Source organism: Marmota marmota, unplaced genomic scaffold, assembly GCF_001458135.2.
Source record: "Marmota marmota marmota unplaced genomic scaffold, marMar, whole genome shotgun sequence".
NCBI lineage: Eukaryota > Metazoa > Chordata > Mammalia > Rodentia > Sciuridae > Marmota > Marmota marmota.
Genome location: NW_025999863.1, coordinates 6,337,920 through 6,357,490, shown reverse-complemented (window position 1 = coordinate 6,357,490; position 19,571 = coordinate 6,337,920). Strand labels below are relative to the sequence as shown.

The 19,571-nt window shown below is 41.1% G+C and overlaps 2 protein-coding genes and 1 pseudogene across 3 annotated transcripts; all 3 read right to left on the bottom strand.

Moving 5' to 3' along the window:
- Positions 1–77: 77 nt before the first annotated feature.
- LOC107157586 (olfactory receptor 867-like) lies at positions 78–1,016 on the bottom strand. The gene has a single exon (XM_015503933.1). The coding sequence runs from the start codon at positions 1,014–1,016 to the stop codon at positions 78–80; it is 939 nt and encodes a 312-aa protein (XP_015359419.1).
- Positions 1,017–7,793: 6,777 nt separating this feature from the next.
- Positions 7,794–9,177, bottom strand: LOC107157585 (annotated as a pseudogene). Its single transcript, XR_001505506.2, has one exon. The product of XR_001505506.2 is annotated as a nucleosome assembly protein 1-like 1 (transcript).
- A 3,125-nt stretch (positions 9,178–12,302) lies between these two features.
- On the bottom strand, positions 12,303–13,306 carry LOC107157584 (olfactory receptor 867-like). Its single transcript, XM_015503931.2, has one exon. It carries the CDS (start codon positions 13,296–13,298, stop codon positions 12,303–12,305), a length of 996 nt encoding a protein of 331 aa, XP_015359417.1. The 5' UTR covers positions 13,299–13,306.
- Between the last annotated feature and the right edge of the window lie 6,265 nt (positions 13,307–19,571).

Genomic DNA, 19,571 nt, shown 5'->3' with positions numbered 1-19,571 from the left:
GGTAAGAATTTTGAAACTATTGTGATTTTTTTCCCCAGTATGCACAAAACCTCTTATTCCTGAGGCCAATGAATGTCTCACAGACAAGAAGCTCCTCTGCTGAGCATCCTCCCCAGAGCCCCCTTCACATCCTTGTTCCTCAGGCTGTAGATGAAGGGGTTCAGCATGGGGGTGACCACAGTGTACATCACGGAGGCGATCATGCTTCTCTGGGAAGAATGGATCACCGCAGAACTGAGGTAAGCCCCAAATCCTGTCCCATAGAACAAGGAGACCACGCAGAGGTGAGACCCACAGGTGGAGAATGCTTTATACTTGCCAGCAAGGGAGGGCATCCTCACTAAGGAGGAGACGATACGACAGTAAGAGTAGAGAATCCCCGTCATGGGAAGTACACACAGCAGGGCAGCCACCACATACATAAAGATGTTATTCATAAGGGTATCCGAGGTGGTCACTGTAAGAAGCTGAGCCAGTTCACAGAAGAAATGTGGGATTTCAGTGCCAGTGGAGAAGGTCAGTCGATTCAACAGAAGAATATGAATCAGGGAGACCCAGAACATGGTGAGCCAAGACAGCAGCACCAGGAGGACACAGAGCCTGGGGTTCATGATGACTGTGTAGTTCAGGGGGTGGCAGATGGCCACAAAGCGGTCATAGGCCATCATAGTCAGTAAGAAATTTTCCATTCCAGCAAATGTATTTAAAAAATAGACCTGAGTCAGGCACTCTGTGTAGGAGATGTCCTTGTTCTGTGCCTGGATGTTCACCAGCAACTTGGGGACTGAGGTGGAGATGAAGCAGATGTCAGCGAGGGACAGGTTGGAGAGGAAGAAGTACATGGGGGTGTGGAGGCGGGGGTCAGAGCTGACAGCCAGGATGATGAGCAGGTTCCCAAGCACTGTGACCAGGTATACATACAGGAAAAGCCCAAAATATAGCAGTTGCTGTTCAGGATCATCTGAGAGACCCAGGAGGAGGAATTTTAGCACACCTGTGTGGTTTTCTGCTTCCATATTGCTGGTGTACCTGCTGGGGAAGGAGCCATGTTTCATGTTCAAATAATAGCCAACTGTCACCTTGGGTACTTATCTCTTTTCAATATCACCCTGAGATAGAGGCTCTTCATCCTATATTGAATCCTGCCAAGGACTGATCAACTCAGCCAAGTGAGAGAACATTTTCATTTTAATGTATACCATTGTTCTGGCTTTCTTTAATTTTATTTATGTTCTTATTTAGTACTATTAGGGATTGAACCCAGGATCTCCTTACCACTGGGCTACACTCACAGCCTTTTATATATATATATTTTTTTATTTTGAGATGGTCTCTCTAACTTGCTGAGTCTGGCCTTGAGCATGTGATCCTTCTGCCTGAGCCTCCCAAGTGGCTTGGATTACAGGCATGGGGCATCATGCCCAGCCTTGACTTCCCCTAATTTTGCAGAAATCTCTCTCTCTCTCTTTTTATCACTGACTTTCACTTGTTACAATTTTCCTAACAGAATCTATAGACGGAAACTTATTTCTTCTTTGCTAAGCCTTTCAAAGTGTCTGAAGAAATTTTATTGCTTTTTTTGTTTTGAACCAGAAATTGGACCCAGGGGTGCTTAATCATTGAGCCACATCCCCAGCCCTTTTTTTTATTCTCTTTTGAGACAAGGTCTTGCTAAGTTGCTTAAGGCCTTGCTAAATTGCTGAAGCTGGCTTTGAGCTTTTGATCCCTCTGCTCAGCCTCCCAAGCTGCTGGGATTACAGGTGTGCAACACCATGCCTGGCTCATCACCTCTTCTTGGTAATCTTTATTCATCTCATTCCTCCACAATAGTAAAGAAACATGGAGTTTCAGCAGAAGGAAACTTTATTCTGTCTTGACACTTTGTCAATTTATGACTTCCATAGCCTACACATTTTATTTGGAAATGAATAATTAGTACTATTACTATTTTTGTGATGTTTTAAAAATGCCTTGTGCATATTAGTATCTCAAAATTGATTTTTCAGGTAAGCTGAGGTAAGCCCTCAATCCCGTCCCATAGAACAAGGAGACCATCACAGTCAGTAAGAAATGTGGATGTGGTTCAAGTGGTAGTGTGCTTGCCTAGCATGCCTGAGGCACTGGGTTCGATTCTCAGCACCACATAAAAGTAAGATAAAGATGTTGTGTCCACCTAAAACTAAAAAATAAATATTTAAAAAAATGGTTTTTCATTATTAACATTATAATTACTAAAATCCTCCTGTAGGATAATTATTTTGGATACATATCTTCCAGCTCTCCCATGGCATCAATGTGAGAGCAACATTTGGCAATTCGGTTTTGAGTCAGACTTCATTTAATAGAATTTTGGTTCATCACTGTGTTTGCTCTGTGATTGTGAGGAATTATTTAAGCTCTCTTAGATGTATATCATTCACTGCACAGTAGGAGTTGTAAATATTCACTCCATGTAAGATTGGGGAGTGAAATTAAATAGGATAATGCATGCAATTGCCCTACTATGGCTCTGGGGACCTACAATGGGCATTTCATAAACATGAGCTAATGTTCTTTTATATATAAAATTTATATATATTTATATTTTATATATATGTATAAAATTTATATATGTATAGTAGATGAAAACAATACCTTTATTTTATTTATTTTTATGTGGTACTGAGGATTGAACCAAGTGCCTCACACCTGCTAGACAAACACTCCACCACTGAGCTACAACCCCCGACCCCAGTTAGTGTTCTTAACATCACAAAGATAATCTGTCTTCATGGATACCATTGGTCAGAATCCCCTTGAACAGGGGTCAGCCATGGAGGATGCAATTCTCATCAATGTAAGTATCAGTCGTCTTATCTCCTGTAAAGATGCACAGCACTTGTATTGTCGCCAGATGACAAGCAGAGAGGCTTTGCTGTTTGTAAACAAAACCATCAATTATATTTTTTGACCATAAAGTGCTGATTTTAGTCCAAAGCCTCTCTGCTCAACAGCAGGACTCGGGGCACACTCTCAGATGTGCCTTCTGTCTGAGCGAGAGGCTGGTGTGCCTTGGTTTCCTCCTTGTATTTATGGAGTCCCTGGGCTTGTCATCTGGCAGCAATGCACCTTCCATGAATTGGCCCAAAGAAGGGAGCATAGGGAAGGTGACTGACTACAAGTGCTGTGCACCGTTACAGGAGGTAAGACAACTCTGATATTTATATTGATGAGAATTGCATCCTCCATGGCTGACCCCTGTTCAGGGGGATTCTGACCAATGGAATCAATGAAGACAGATTATCTTTGTGATGTTAAGAACACTAACTGGGGTCTGGGGTGGTGGCTCAATGGTAGAACGCTTGCCTAGCACATGTGAGGCACTTGGTTCAATCCTCACCACCGCAAAAAAAATAAATGATAAATAAATAAATAAAAGCTATTGCTCATCTACAACTAATATGTATAAACCAAATCACCCTAGAAACATTAAGAGACAAAATTACAATTTAAGCATCACTGTTTATATCTAGGCCTGGTGGCTCATGTCTATAATTGCCGCAGTCTGGCTGGGCACAATCAGGAGCCACTTGTCAAAAAAACTAACTTTATTTTTAGAACCACACACGCCAAACAAAACAGCCTCTCAGGAAAAACCCTCAGAGCCCCAACTGCCACCACCGGCTTCCCACAAGCCTCTCCCTCAAACACAAGCCTCTCTCCACCTCCCACAATCCTCCTGCTCTTGAGGCCGATTGGCTGGGTCACGTGGGCGGAGCCAAAAAAGTCCCCCAATGAGCAGCTCCGTGGTCTGAAAGGGCAGGGAAATAGCCCAATGAGCATCACCGCAGAGGAGCCAATCAGCTAGATGTTGCTGGGGCCTCTGTGAGCCAATCATCAGCCGGCAGCTGGAAGTTTGCTGGGGCCCCTTCGGCTGTGGCTCTCAACATATAATCCCAACAGCTCAGGAGACTGAGGGGGGAGGACTGCAAGTTCAAAGCCAGCCTCAGTAACTTGGGGAGGCCATAAGCAACTTAAAGAGACTCTGTTTCAAAATAAAAAAGGGCTGGGGATGTGGCTCAGTGACTGAGTGCCCCGGGTTCAATTCCTGGTACAAAACAAACAAACAAAAAAACTGCTTATGATGAGTAAGAATTATGAAACCTGAGGATGTTAACTATTTCAAGATAGGAAAAAAATCCTTGAAGACCAATGTAGTCTATGAAGGTGGGAGGAGAGTGCTCTCTGAAATGGGAATGTTTGGGCAAGGAGAGGAAGGACCAGGGACTGCTCACTGGGGAGTGTAAGTGAGGGAGGAACTTTCTAGTATAAGAGAAGAGGATGAGTGGCTGCCCAACTAGATGGCCAGCTGGTATAGGAGGGGGTGCAGTGGCCAGTGGAGTGGCCAGTGGATGGAGCAGGGTGGGCTTCTGGAGAGACAGAGTGTGAGGCCCACAGTCCAGCTGCCTGGGGACCTCCTGGAGGTCCCTCACACATGGGTAAAGCTGTATTGATTTGTGGATAAGAGGTTGGGACCGTTTTGTTCATTTTTCTACCCAAAGGGGCATATGGTGCCTGTCACCTGTCAGGTGGCTTGACAAGTACAGATGCGGGCTGCGTAACAGACTGAGATCTGTGATCTTGAGAAAGTCACTTAAGCTCATGTCAACAACAACACAAAAAAGAAATAGGTGAATGAAGAGAACTCAAAATGATAATCACAATAAAAAAAATGACTCTGAGGAGATTTAGCAGCCATTACGGTTTTTATCAGCCAGGCCAGAGAATCCTCTGGCATGAGGAAACCAGGGACAAGTTATTAAGACAATAAAAATGATCATAGCAAACATGAGATGCTGGGGTGGAGTACTGTAATATTTGGGTTCAGTTAATGAATATGCCAAAAAAATATACTCCAACATCAATCAGCCAGTATTCTCCTGAGATGAGGTCAGAATAGGCACAAATAGCGAACATCAGAAAAGGTCATTTTATTGTATTATATGGTGGCCTCTAAAGTGAGCAGATAGGAGAGTGGCAGCAACCATCATGTGGGACTATTCAGCAATGTCATTAAGTCAGGATTGACAGCAAATGTAGGTAGAGTACAAAAGAAAAATCACATTAAGAACCTATGAGTCAATATCTCATGCAGAATGGATGGATCTTCAGTAAGTAATTAGGAAATATATGATTTGGTATGGAAATCTAATAGGAGCCTATAATTCCCAGGAGAAAGTAGAAAAGATATGGAATGGCCACTTCTGACCTATTGAAAAAGGTTCTGAATTCTAGAAAGCAAGGAAAGGAAGCAGAATGAGAGTTTGAAAAGATGATTCAGAGGAAAATAAAGTACCTTGCAAAATGCAGGACCTTCGCCTTCATAGACTGACTACACGGGGCTGTCCCAGGGTCATTGTCCTGGAGTACAGCCCAGGGCCCACCTTCCCCTTTTCCTTTATTGCTCCACCAGCCGCCCTGGAAATGCTGACTCTCTCCAAGACTCTCACTGGAGACATCCCTTCTGCACAGCCTTTGTACAGAGAGTTGGAGCGGAGAAGTGTAAGAGAGGGGATAGAAGGCATGCTTAAAGAGGTGGATTCTCAGTGCTCCTCATTAAATAAATTATTCTTTTATCTTTGCAGTTGCATGTAATTCAACTCCCCTGGGCCATGGAGCAGAAAACAGAAAGAAAAATTTTCAGTCAGTATTGTATGTATGTATGCAGTAAGAGGGTGATGTGGATTCATTTCCTCCAAGGAAAACAACAGTTTTCTTTGCTTTAATTTAAATGTCACAAGGTATCCCCTGTGGAATGTTTGTTTTCTACATGGACCCAAAGTCAAGAATCAGTCCTCTGTGAAGTGCTTCCTCTAAAGAATCTTTCAGGGTTAGGGATATAGCTCAGTTGATAGAGTGCTTGCCTTGCATGCACAAGGCCCTGGGTTCAATCCTCAGCACCACAAAAAGAAAAGAATCTTTGACAGTTTTGTTAACCATTTGGTGTTTGCGATGTTAAATTCATGATAATTAAAAGTGTCAAGGTAGAGAGGGAGGTACTTTGAAGTAGGGTTCATCACTATGGGGAGTCCTCTGTGAGCTATTTGAGGGGTCTTGGCTCTGTACTGAGCCATGGAGACTTAGGTGTTTTTCCTTAGGCTATCCCAGCTCTCCTGTGCGCATCAGATTGCCCAAGGCAGTAGACCCGGGTCCTCCTAGGGGGACAGCTCCTGCAGCTCCAGAATTGGGCGTAACCTGTTGGGAGTAACCCCACCCCCTACCTTATTTGGCAAAGATCATTCCATGGAAAACCTTTGATATTCCCCCATGTAAAGAAAAAAATTGTGGGCTCCATCTCTCTTTTTCTAGTGTAGAAACTCCATCCTTTTTTTTAAATAAAATTAATTCCAAGTTTTATTAAGGATTTCAAATTACATATTTCAAATTTCTAGAATGGAATAGAACCACTTTGGAACTGAAGAAATGGCATAAATGAATACTGACATTCCCTGAAACTCCAATTTTATAAAGAAAACAATTCCTGTGCAGACCACACCGATTATTTAACAAGATGAAGTATTACTATCTTTTCACTTTGGCATAGCTGTTTCCTAAAGGAATAAAACAAAAATAGTGATTTTGTTGCTTCTTTCAATTCATTAAAAATGGGATTCTATCTTTAGATCAAAATTTTTAAATTCAGAAAAAGCTTGTATTTAGATTATGGTTAGAAAAAAATCACAGTCTATCTAAGTCAAAGCAATCAAAATCATTTTGAAAATGAAGAAAAAAAAACTATTATAATTGGTTAAGGATTAAGGTTAAGGTTAAGGTTAAGGATTTCCAGTAGTTAGTTAAAAATCTCAGGAAAAGGCATGGATAATTCTATGCAAATAATAAAATGTCTTCACATTCTAAAACCTCAATACTAAATTTTCAAAAGAAAACTATCACTTCTAAAAGTGAACTTAATGTAATTTTATTAACAGCAGAAATGCAAACTCTCCTGTAATTACAATTCATTTAGTTCACCCTCACTGTCAGACCAAAAGTTCACCCCCCAAAATTAACAGTAATAAGCCTGAAGTATTTTAAATGTGACTCTATAGTCTCAAATTTAATTTCATTCCCCTTCCCCAAATGGTCTTATTACCACTTTAGTCCCATGATCTCTATAGTATTTTGTTACAGTATGGTCATCTGATACACCTGGAAAAAAAAATCCTTGGACCTACTGAATAGTTCACTCATCCCATCCAATTTTCATTAAAATAGGAGCCATGCACAGATCTGAAAGAGTAAGTATTGTCTGGCCAGATCCAGAAGAGAAGTGTTTTCACTTCATTTTCCAGTTAATTATGGAAGCCTGGTATGAAAAAAAAATGCTGAATATCACACTTGTGGTACAAAACAGGCCCAAATTTTTAAGCTTTTAATGAGGCTGAGAAACAGTTTATGAAATTTAACTTAATATGCCTTAACACATCTTTGAGGTAGTTAAGTAAACAGTACTACCCATTTTAATACACAGTAAACAGAAGCATGGGTAAATGACATACTAAAGCAGTAAGAATTAGAATAAACCATACAGGCTTAGGGCTTTGGTTGTAGCCCAAAGGAAATGAAATTTAACCTTTTTGCTTTTTAAAACTATATCACATCATTAAGAGTCTTTTTTTTCCTTCCACTTTACGAAGCTGGCATGCTTTCCTTCAATAATATGGTAAACTGGGCACAACCCTTAATCCAAGCCTCTGGGTCTAACCTGAATTAGTACAAAATTAAGACAGTATCTTGTGAGAACTAAAATTATATTTGACATTTTTATTTTAGGCTGTAAAAACAAAAACAAGCAAACAAACAACAAAAACTGGAAAAAGGCTCGTCAAATGATGTAAATTCATCCTTTCCAGGAAAGCAGAAGGTAGATCAGTGCAGGTTATCCTCAAGGCCACATACATCCTGCTTCACTGTTGCTTGCACTCTGCTGGGTTTTGATCCTTCTTCGAGTCATAGTCTGGATCATTTTCCTCATCTCCTTCTTCTTCCCCTTCCTCGTCCGCTTCTTCACCTTCTTCATCATAATCATCATCATCATCTTCAATAGCTTTTCCAGTGAAGTAGAACTCTGATCTCGGGATTATACACTCATGTAAAAAGTGACCAATTTCAAAGTCTGCAGCAAGAATAGCTTCAGCAGCAGCATCCAGATCTCCACTGTCAGGAACTTCAGGAGGGGCAAAAAAAATAAAGAAAGAATCATTGGAGACTGTTTTAGTCACAGTTCGAACTTTCCCTCGACCCTTGTGTTTCTGCTTCTTCTTAATAGATTTCAAAGTGACATTCTTTCCTTTTTTTCCAATCTATCTGGCACCCTGTACAGCCCATAATTTCGGGTCCATCAAAAGAAAAGGGATCAGAATCGTCTGGTTCTGACCTCATCCTGTACGTCTTTGTCAACACTTCATTTGTGAAATATTCATTGGGTTCAAAGTGAAATTCTAAGATAAAACTCATAGGCTGGCCAGCATCTGAGAACTTCACTTTAATATCTTTCAAGTGCTTCAGAATAGGTTCATCATGTTCCTGAACCATGTCACTGAGCAAGTCAACATTCTTAAAAACAGTCAACCAAAATTCAGGAATTCCTTCAGGGTCTTCTTTTTCTTCGTCTTTTTTCTCATCTTCTATCTTGGCCTTTTCTTTCAGCTCCTCCGAAATCGCCTCATCTTCATCTGGTTTCCATTCACATTCTTCTTCTGTAGGTTCATAAATTGCATTAATGATCTCAAATCGCTTATCAAATAGAGGCTGATAGAGAACAGCATATTCCTTTCAAGACCATGAACTTCCTCATAGAATTTGGCTTCTATCTGTGCACATTTAACTTGAAGGTTTTTGAGAGCATTCTTTTGACCACCCTAAGGCAAGCTTTCAGTGTATCCTGTTGGTGTTTCTACCAGATCATCAAGTCTTTCTTGAACAGCTGCAAGAATCTGAGGATTTTGCATCATCTGAACAGTCAGCTGACGCGCTTTGATTTTTGTTTCTTCACCAGTTTCTTCTTCTTCTACTTCTTCAACATCATCCAAATCTTGATCAAGTTCAGATTGTTCTTTGTTGTCAATGTCTGCCATGTTGTAGGAACTTCAAATACCAGCAGCTAGTACTGGGAGCCAGGCGGTCAGAGCTGCGCAGGCAGTGACTCCGGGAGGCAGCAGAGAGGCCAGGAGCAGGAGGTGGCGCCTAGAGCAGATGGCGCTAAAAAAGCTAGAAACTCCATCCTTAAGATCAGCGAGCCCCCACCCACCCCTACTTTTTAAAATTACATCCTGTGTCCCGTGGTTTTCTCGCTGCTTTCTCTTTTTTAGCTTTTATTCTGCAGCCAGCCCACTCCACAAAGGGGAACCTCACGTCCACTTCATTACAGCTTTACCCCTAAAGCTGTAATGAAGGAAGAAGGAAGAAGGAAGAAGGAGAAGTTGTTCTCAGAAGAAGACACAAATGGGGGCTGGGGATGTGGCTCAAGCGGTAGCGCGCTCACCTGGCATGCGTGCGGCCCAGGTTCGATCCTCAGCACCACATACCAACAAAGATGTTGTGTCCACCGAAAACTAAAAAATAAATATTAAAAAATTCTCCCACTCTCTCTCACTCTCTCTTTAAAAAAAAAGAAGAAGAAGAAGAAGACACAAATGTCTAACAAAACTCCTCAACATCACTCATCATTAGGGTAATGCAAGCTAAAACCACAAGGAGACAACACTGCACACTGCTCAGCAGGGTTATGATCAAAAACAGGATAAAAAGGGAAACATGAGCTGTGCACTGTAATCCTAGCTACTCAGGAGGCTGAAGCAGGAGAACCTCAAATTCAAAGCCAACCTGGGAAACTTAGAAAGACCCTTTCCCTAAGTAAAAAATTAAAGAGGCTGCAGATAAAGCTCAGTGGTGGTACAACTGTCTGGCTTGGGTGAGGCCCTGGATTTAATCTTTTAAAAAAAAAAAAAAAAAGAAAAAGAAAAAAAAGAAAGGCAGAAAAAAAAGGAATGCTGGTGAGGATGTGGAGAAAAGGCATCTCTGAAATGTAAATAAATGTAATAATTTATTGGAATATAATAAATATGGAAAACAGGTTGTAATGTAAATAAATAACAATTATGGAAAACAAGTTGCTTGAAGAATTTTACATAGACCACCATAACATCCAGAAATTCCATTTTTGCGTGAAAATCAGATGGGTGTGAAATAGGTATTCACATTACATGTACATTCTCATTACTGTCGCAATATTATTCACAGTACTCAAAGTACAAAATCAATGTAAATGTTTATTGATATATAACTGGATAAATAAATATGCATCTACACAATGGGACATTAGCCAGGCACAACAATGAGAGAATCATGGCATTTAGTACAACATGGATGAGCCTGTATGACATTATCAGCGTGACATATCAGTATGACCTGATATGTCATACTGAAGCTGCCGGGCGTAGGAAGTCAAGTCCCACATGGCTCACTTACACGTGGGTCTAAAAGTAGAGCCCAGAGAAATAGAGAAGATGGTGACCACAAGAGCTATGGGGTGGAGGATTAGGTGGTTATCTGTCAGAGCTACCCATTTCAGTTAGATATGCTGAGAAGCTTCAAGAGATCTATTGTACAACATGATGAGCATAATCAATAACAGTAAACTTCAGAGTTGAGGCAAAGGGAAAGATATCATAATGAGGGGGAAATATTGGCAAAACACATATTGGATAACGGTCAAGTATCTTTATAATGTAGTGATTTTAACTGTCAGAAACAAAAATACAATCTACACAATTACTTAATGAGCACTGACTTCATAAGACATTTCCCCACAGAAGATAGATCAACTGCCAACAAATTCCTGAAAAGATGCTCGATGTGTCACAGGGAAATGCAAAGCAAATGCAAAATGAGATAGTACTTCACAGACTGTGGAATGCTCTACTTTTTATAAGTATTGGCAAGGATGTTATGACACCAGAACCTTCACAGGTAGAATGTAAAAATGGGACATTTTACACTTACCAGAGGCCCAAGCTCCACTCCTATTTATATTACCCAAACAATAATAATAATAGTATAGTTCTTAACAATAAAGACAGGTTCTGAGAAATGCACTCTTATGCAGTTTCGTCATCATGCAAACATCCTACAGTACACTTAGATGAAGTATCATGGCTGTGACATCACTAGACAATCCAGTGTTATGGAACATATACAGTCTGTCATTTGCTGAAGCCTCATTAATGCAGCTTGTGACTTTACTCAGACATAAGCATTCACGCATATCCTTAGCAGCACTCTTCACAGTAGCTAAAAGATGTAAATTACCCCAAGGTCCATCAAGGAAGGAATGGCAAAACCACTGTGTTGTACACCTAAAGTGAAATATGCAGTGACAGAAAGAGAGAGAGGTAACACTAACCAATAAAACTGCCAAAAGGAAGAAGGAAAATAAGGACAGAGGAAATGAGGAAAAGAAGGAAGGAAAATCAGCAAGAACCACAGAGAATGAAGCAAGGTCTCAGTGCGATTCTAGCCATTACCTCACAAGTCGTATGAAAAAGCCTGTGTTCAAAACTTGATTCCAGATTTCATGTTCAAAATCCAAACATTGCGGTTACAAAGCGTGTGTTCGCAAAGGTCGGAGCTGACCTCAGTTGTGTGTTCCACGTTTAGTCAATTCCAATCTCAGTGTCTTCAGTGAGTAAGTGAATGAGAGAAAATATTTCAAAGAAATCTTTTCCAGGGTAAATAAAGTCATAGATGTAAAGCAACAAGCATAGTCCTGATATAACAAGCTCTTTTGCCTTAAAATTTTCATTCCATTTCCTCAGGGAAAATAGGAATATTCAAATTAAGGTAAAGAATATTAATATTCAAGGAATGATTTTTGAGGAAATTATTTCAGCAGGGCTGAGGATGTGGCTCAAGTGGTAGCGCGCTGGCCTGGCATGCGTGCGGCCTGGGTTCAATCCTCAGCACCACATACAAACAAAGATGTTGTGTCCGCTGAGAACTAAAAAATAAATATTAAAAAAATTCTTTAAAAAAAGAAATTATTTCAGCACTTGGCATAAGTTGAACAACGCAGGAATGACTACTAGAAACTTCCATATGTGGAAATTCATGCACCACGTATAATTAAGAAAAGTTAAAAGTACTGAATGGATTCTAGAGGAGACGTTAACACAAACGTAAACAAATGTGGAATCATGGATCTTTTGGGAAAAGAAAAAATAAAGCATGTCTTTAGGTCACTGAAGGAGCCAGGATATGTAAATTCACAGCAATAGCTTAAGTATCTGCAATTTCCACTTAGTTCTGAGGTCAGTGATCCAAGAAGGACCAAAGGCTGCTCTACTGAGAAGCCTCCCCAGGGCCCCCTTCACATCCTTGTTCCTCAGGCTGTAGATGAAGGGGTTCAACATGGGGGTGACCACAGTGTACATCATTGAGGCAATCATGGTTCTTGGGGAAGACTGGGTCCCAGCAGAATTGAGATAAACCCCAAATCCTGTTCCATAGAACAAGGAGACCACACAGAGGTGAGACCCACAGGTGGAAAAGGCTTTAGACTTGGCCACAGAGGAGGACATCCTCAGTAAGGAGGAGACGATCTGAGAGTAGGAGAAGAGGATCCCTGTCATAGGAACCACACCCAGCAGCGAAGTCACTGTATACATAAAGATGGCATTGGTGATGGTGTCAGAGCTGGCCACCTTGAGTAGCTGAGCCAGTTCGCAGAAGAAATGCGGGATTTCAGTGCCTGTGGAGAAGGTCAGTCGATTCAGCAGTACAATATGAACCAGGGAGACCCAGCATATGATGATCCAAGACATCAGAACCAGGAGGACACAGAGCTGGGGGTTCATAATGACTGTGTAGTTCAGGGGATGACAGATGGCCACAAAGCGGTCAAAAGCCATGATGGTTAATAGAAAATTTTCCATTCCAGCAAAGGTATTAAAAAAATATACCTGAGTCAGGCACTCGATGTAGGAGATGTCTTTATTCTGTGCCTGGACCTTCACCAGGATCTTTGGGACTGTGGTGGAGATGAAGCAGATATCAATGAAGGACAGGTTGGAGAGGAAGAAGTACATGGGGGTGTGGAGGTGGGAGTCAGAGCAGATGGCCAGGATGATGAGCAGGTTCCCAAGCACTGTGACCAGATACATGGACAGGAACAGCCCAAAGAGGATGGGCTGCAGGTCTGGGTCCTCTGAGAGAGGCAGGAGGAGGAATCTTGGTACACATGTGTGGTTTTCTGCTTCCATATACTTGGTGTACCTGCTGGGGAAAGAGGCAAGTGCAATGTTCAATTAATAGCCAACCGTCATCTCAGGTAATTTTCTCTTTACAGTGTCACCCTTGGATGGATGTCCTTCACCCTGTATTGAATCACACCACTGACTGTGATTTACTCAGCCAAATGACAGTCCATTTCCCACTTTCAAAAGTGTGTAATTATCCTGACTTCCTTTAACTTAGCAGAAACATCTCTTTTTTATCATTGACTCACTGGTTTCAATTTTCCTAACTAAATTAATGGGCATCTGGGGGAAGCCACCCATGAATTACATGAGGATTTAGGTTTGGCCTTAGGAACTATCCATGGCTCTCCCATGGCAATAGATTGCCCAATGCATGTGACCTTTGAACTCCGCTCTCCTAGGAAGATCCCTCAGAGTAGCTACGAAGATGGATGTTTAACCCGTTGGGAACTGGACAGCCCACATTTAACCTTTTTTGGTAAAGAACATTCTATGGACTGTCTCTGATATTTCCCGATAGAAAGAAAGCAGGTGGGGGCTCCATTTTGCCATAGTGTAGACACTTGATCATGACCAGCTTGCCCATCCTGCCCCAGCTTTTGAAACTAATTCCACCCAGGGGAACTCCATTTTCACTGCCCTCGCAGGGCATCACCTGATTTCTCTTCTATGTTAAACTTCCAAGATATTTGCAGAAACTTCATCATCTCTTTTCAGTAATCCAAATACTCTATTAATTCTCATGGCTCTGTAACGGTCACTGCACATGAACTTTCATCCCAAACAATCTTCACTGTGTGACATGGCACACAGATTTCGATTAACTCCCACATTTGTTTGGAAGTGAATGGTAATCACTGTTACTATTTTTGTGATGTTTAAAAAAGGATCTAAAAAATGATCTATCATTATTAAGTATCCCAAGGTATCATTATGAGAGGGACATTCAGAAATTGAGTTCTCGAGTCATATTTCACTTAACCTCATTCTGGTTCAGCAATGCAGCACATGATGTTGGGAAAATGACTTAAACTCTTCTAGATGCAGATTCTTCCCTCCACAGTAGGTGTCATAATTATTCATGACACAGTAAGGATTGGAGAGTGAAATTGAGACAGTGGATGTAATTGTTATCCTGTGGTTCCTGTGCTGTAAAACGGGCACTCAATAAATGTGAAATGTTAAAAACAATGTTAAGAACAATACATCTGCCTTGCCAGGCTACCGTATTTCAATACTCCTCCTAACTTAACCAGGGCAGCCATAAAGGATGAAATTCTGAACAATACAGATACAACAGTGATGTTACCTCTTTTAACTGCATACAGCACTTGTATTAATGAAGAGACCTATGGCTCCTCTGGGAGAATTTCCTGCCAGGTGAATTGTTCCAAGAAGAGGAAAAGTTCAGGGGGACTCTGTTGATAAGAGGAGGAAGCAAAAGCACACCACCATTAAAGTCAGATGCAGGAGATGTGTGAGAACGTGTGTCCAGTTGCCCATTCTCTTGAGTAGGGACGTTTTGTAATGAAATCAGCAGTCAATGGGCCAAATATATAGCTTTGGATTCCATTTCAAGCATTCAAGCATTTATAAACCAAATCATCTTAAAATCAAAACACCAATTAATGATTTAAAATTTTAAACAAAGAGTGAGCATTAAGATGGCTAGGGATGTTAGTTTTTTCAAAACATGAAAAAAAAATCCTTGAACACCAATTTAGTCTGGGAAGGTGGGGAGAGAGTGTCCTCTGCAACAGGAATGCTTGAGTGGGGGGAGGAAGGACGGTGACTGCTCATCGAGGAACGCAAGTGAGGAAGAAACCTTCTGGTCTGAGAGAAGAGGATGAGTGGCTGCCTAATCAGATGGCCAGCTGGTATAGGAGGGGGTGGCAGTGACCAGTGTGACAGAGAGCAGGGATGGAGCAGGGTGAGTTTCTGGAGAGACAGAATGAAATTGAGAGGGACATTCAGAACTGCCTAGGGTCCTCCCTGAGGTTCCTCACACATTGGTAAATTTGTATTGATTTGAGGATATGAGGTTTGGACATCTTTGTTTATTTTTTTAACCCAAAGATGCATATGGTGGATGGATAAAGAAAATGTGGTATATATATACTCAAGGGAATATGATTCAGCTTTAAAGAAGAGAGAAATTATGGCATTTGCTAGTAAATGGTTGGAGTTTGAGAATATCATGCTAAGTGAAATAAGCCAATCCCACAAAACCAAAGGCCAAATGTTTTCTCTAATATGTGGATGCTAATTCACAATAAGGCGTGGGGGGGCACTAGGGAAGAAGAGCGAATAGCATGACCTTAGATTAGGTAGAGGGAAGTGAAGGAAGGGAAGGGGAGGGGATGTGAGGATAGGAAAGACGGTGGAATGAAACACACATTATTACTGTATGTATATATGTGACTGCATGACCAATGTGATTCTGCAACATGTACACTCAGAAAAATGAGAAATGATATTCCATCTATGTATGATATATCGAAGTGCAGAAATGCATTCTACTGTTATGTATAACTATGCATATGGTGCCTGTCACCTTGCAGGTGCTCAACAAGTCTAGATGTTGGCTGTGTAACAAAGACTGAGATGTGTGATCTTGAGAAAGTTGCTTAAGCTCATGTCAACAAAAACACAAAAAGAAATACATCAATGAAGAGAACTCAAAAGTATAATCACAATAAAAAAGTGACTTTGAGGAGATTTAGCAACCATTACTGTTCTTAACAGCCAGGCCACAGTATCCTTGGACATGAGGAAACCAACAGTAACTTCTTAACTCAATAAAAAACGATTGTTGGAAAACCACAGCAAATAGAAGATGCTACAATGAAATACTATAATATTTGTGTTTGGTTCATGAACATGGCAAGAGAGTACACTCCAACTTCAATCATTCAGTATTCTCCTAAAATCAGAATTGGCCTGAGTACCACACATCACAAATAATCAGGATTGTATATGTGGTGGCCACTGAAGTGCACAGATAGTGACAATGACAATCACCACAATCTGAGCTTCAGTGCAGATTCAGTGACGTCATTAAGTCAGTCTGACAGCAGCATCGGTAGATTACAAAAGAAACATCCAGTCACATCAGAGCAATACCTGATGCAGAAGGGATCTTCAGTGAGAAGTTAGCAAATAAACAAATTGAAAGAGGAAATCTAATAGGGACCTGTCATTCAGGGAGGGAGTGGAGGAGATAGGGAGACTCTCCAGAAAGCACTGCCTTCAAGGAATGGCCATTTCAGACTCCTCCAGAGAGTAAAAGTACCTTGCACGTGCAGGACCTTCACCTTCAGAGACTGGCTACCCTGGGCTGCCCAGGGTCACGGTCCTGGAGTAGAGCCCGGTGCCCACCTCCCTTTTCCTTCTTGCTGCACCAGCCACACTGGACACACAGACTCTCTCCAAGGGCTACCACTGGAGATGTCCCTTCTGCACAGCCGGTTCCAGGGAGCCACTTGGGTTTTCACAGGGGCCTGGAACAAAGAAGTCAGGAGAGGGGAGCAGGGGCTTGCTTCAAATTTCTAGCAGCTCAAGGGTTGAATTCTCTGTGCTCCTCACTGAGTCAGTCTTTGTGTTGTATTCTCACTCTCCAAACAATTCAGCTCCCCTGGGCACAGAGCAGAGGGCACAGTGGAAAATTTTCAGTCTATATTGTGTGTATGCAGGCAGCAAGAGGGTGAGATGGACTCATTTCCTCCAAGGAAAACATCTGTTTTCTTTGCTTTGATTTAAGTGTACAAAGTGTCCTCTAAGGAATGTTTAATTTCTACAAGGGACTAATCAGAAGAATCATTCCTCTGTGAGGGGCCTACCCCAAGCAATCTTTGAGGATTTAATAAATCTCTTGGTGTCCACAATATTAAATTCATGATAATTAATGGTGTAGATAATTAAGGTAGATAGTGAGGTACATAAGTAGAGTCTGAGGCCAAGGTGACTTCATCCCTATAGGTCTAAGAGTTCTAAAAATTAGAAATATACAGTATATGTACATTATGCCCTATACACCAGCAATGTAATTTTCAAAATGTTTCTTTAAGCTTTCCCCATGTTCTTTATTTTCAAAAATTATTTAATTTGTTTTATATATTTTTTTTCTTTTCAAGGGATAAGGAGTAAATAGCTAAAAGTGTGAGAGTCTGTTTTTGTGGCGATGAAGATGTTCTAATTTGCCCTCATGATGCCCTCACATGTGTATGAATAGACTAGAAGTTATTGAGTTGTACACTTTCAGAGGGTGAATGATATGGCACATGAATTATATGGTAACAAAACTGTTTAGGAAAGTTTATCAAACTAATATCAGATATCAAAATATATATTATTGTGGTTCAGGGTGCAAGAGTGATATTATACACAATGGATTGTAGGTTCTAGAAAGACATAGAGAAGAATGTTACTTTGTTTCTGTAAAGGGAATGACATCATTTGGGAGGTATTGAGGGCTGGCTGGTTGGTTTACAGTGCTGGGATGGAACCCAGGGCCTCCTGTGTTGTTATGCTTGAATTCGGGACCCCCAAAAGACCACCAGAGACCAAGATCGATGTAAGCAGCAAAGAGGTGTTTATTGCGAGCTAGCTCCGTCCTCTGCACGCACACACAGCAACTGGTGACACTGAGAGGCCAGAGCCCAGGGTTTGCAGCAGTTTTATACACTCTTTGGGGAAGGCAGGGACTTCACATACATCATAGCATCTCTTAGCAAATCATCACACACCGTGGGAAAATCATAAAACAATTCTAAAACATGATTAGCACATTCACTGGCGGGAACAAGTTGGGTAGGGGTGACTGGCTAGTACAAGAGGGGGATTTGTTTGAACTGATTGGTTTAAGCCATGATATCAACCACCATAAACTACTGGGAGAGTCATCTGACATCCCAGGTATTTTCCCTGTCTCATGCTAATTGGTGGTTGCTAGGGGGTTGCTATGGGTCCTCACCTAGACTGACTGAGTCAGGGACACCTGGCTCTCCTGTTGTTTGTAGATAAACAACTCAGCAGGGTGGTTATGTGCCTGGGAATGCTCTGTGGGTCTTTCCAAGGACAAGGGTCCCGCCCCCTTCCTTGGACAGTCTTTGCTCTGAGGTAGAGGCTGGTTTTTCACCTGCACACCAGGAAGGTGCTCTGCCTCTTAGCTACACCCATGGCCCTGGGAGGTACTTTGTGACTCTGCTGAAGGAAGGAGTTTTACACTCCAGTGCCAGCTACCTGCAGAGTGTCAGCATCGGGAATTCACCCACCCTCCATGTTTGCAGGCAGCGGTGTAAGGAACATGCCTGCAAGAGGAAATCAGTTCTAAAGTTTATTTCCAAATTTTTTTCCTTCCTCATATTGAATCTCATAATATCCTAGAAAACATTCTATATTCCATAGAATATAGATAATACCATAAAAACAGGATAATATATTAGCTAATGTAATATGTGTAATTAACATAATTAATAATTATTAGATAATAAATTCCTTTATATTATAGTATAATATATGTTATATTGATGTTTAAAATATACTTAATTGTAATGTATAACATATATTATACTATAATATCCTACAAGATATTGTATTAAAAAGAAATACAATATTCCATAAAATAGCATCAGTATAATTGAACACAGGTACTCAAGTCCAAAAACTCAAACTTTTTTTCTTTTTTTTTTTATTAGTTGCTCCCAAAAGCTCAAACTTTTCTTAAATTTCAATACTACACTAATTCAACTTACTTTTTAAATTCTGTTTGTCTCTTTTTAGACTCAACTTTAGTTTCATCTATTCAACAGGCCAGAGACTGTGCTTAGTTCTATGAACACAAATATAGAACATAGAAAAAAATTTCTTGAAATTGACAGTGTAGATTTTAGAAATATAACAGTAGTGATGCTAGACATAAAAACAGAGTGTGGGCCAGGCTTGGTGTTACACACCTGCAATCAGGAGAATGAAGCAGGAGGACTGCAAGTTTGAGGCCAGTGTGGGCAGCTTAGCAAAACCTTGTCTCAAAGTATACAGGGGACCCGAGTCCCCTGTGTTTCTCCTTTGCTAGCAAAGGAAAGGGGCTGGGGATGTGGCTCTGGGGTAAAGTACTGGGTTCAATCTCCAATATTCAAAAGTAAATAAAGAAATGAGTGTGGGCTGGGGATGGAGTGTTGGTGAGCCAGATTCTGGACCCTCAGGGAGGAATGCTTGTCTTGCTCACTGCAGCAGGGAAGTCCTAACACAGAACATTGTTTTGGGACAAAGTTCTGT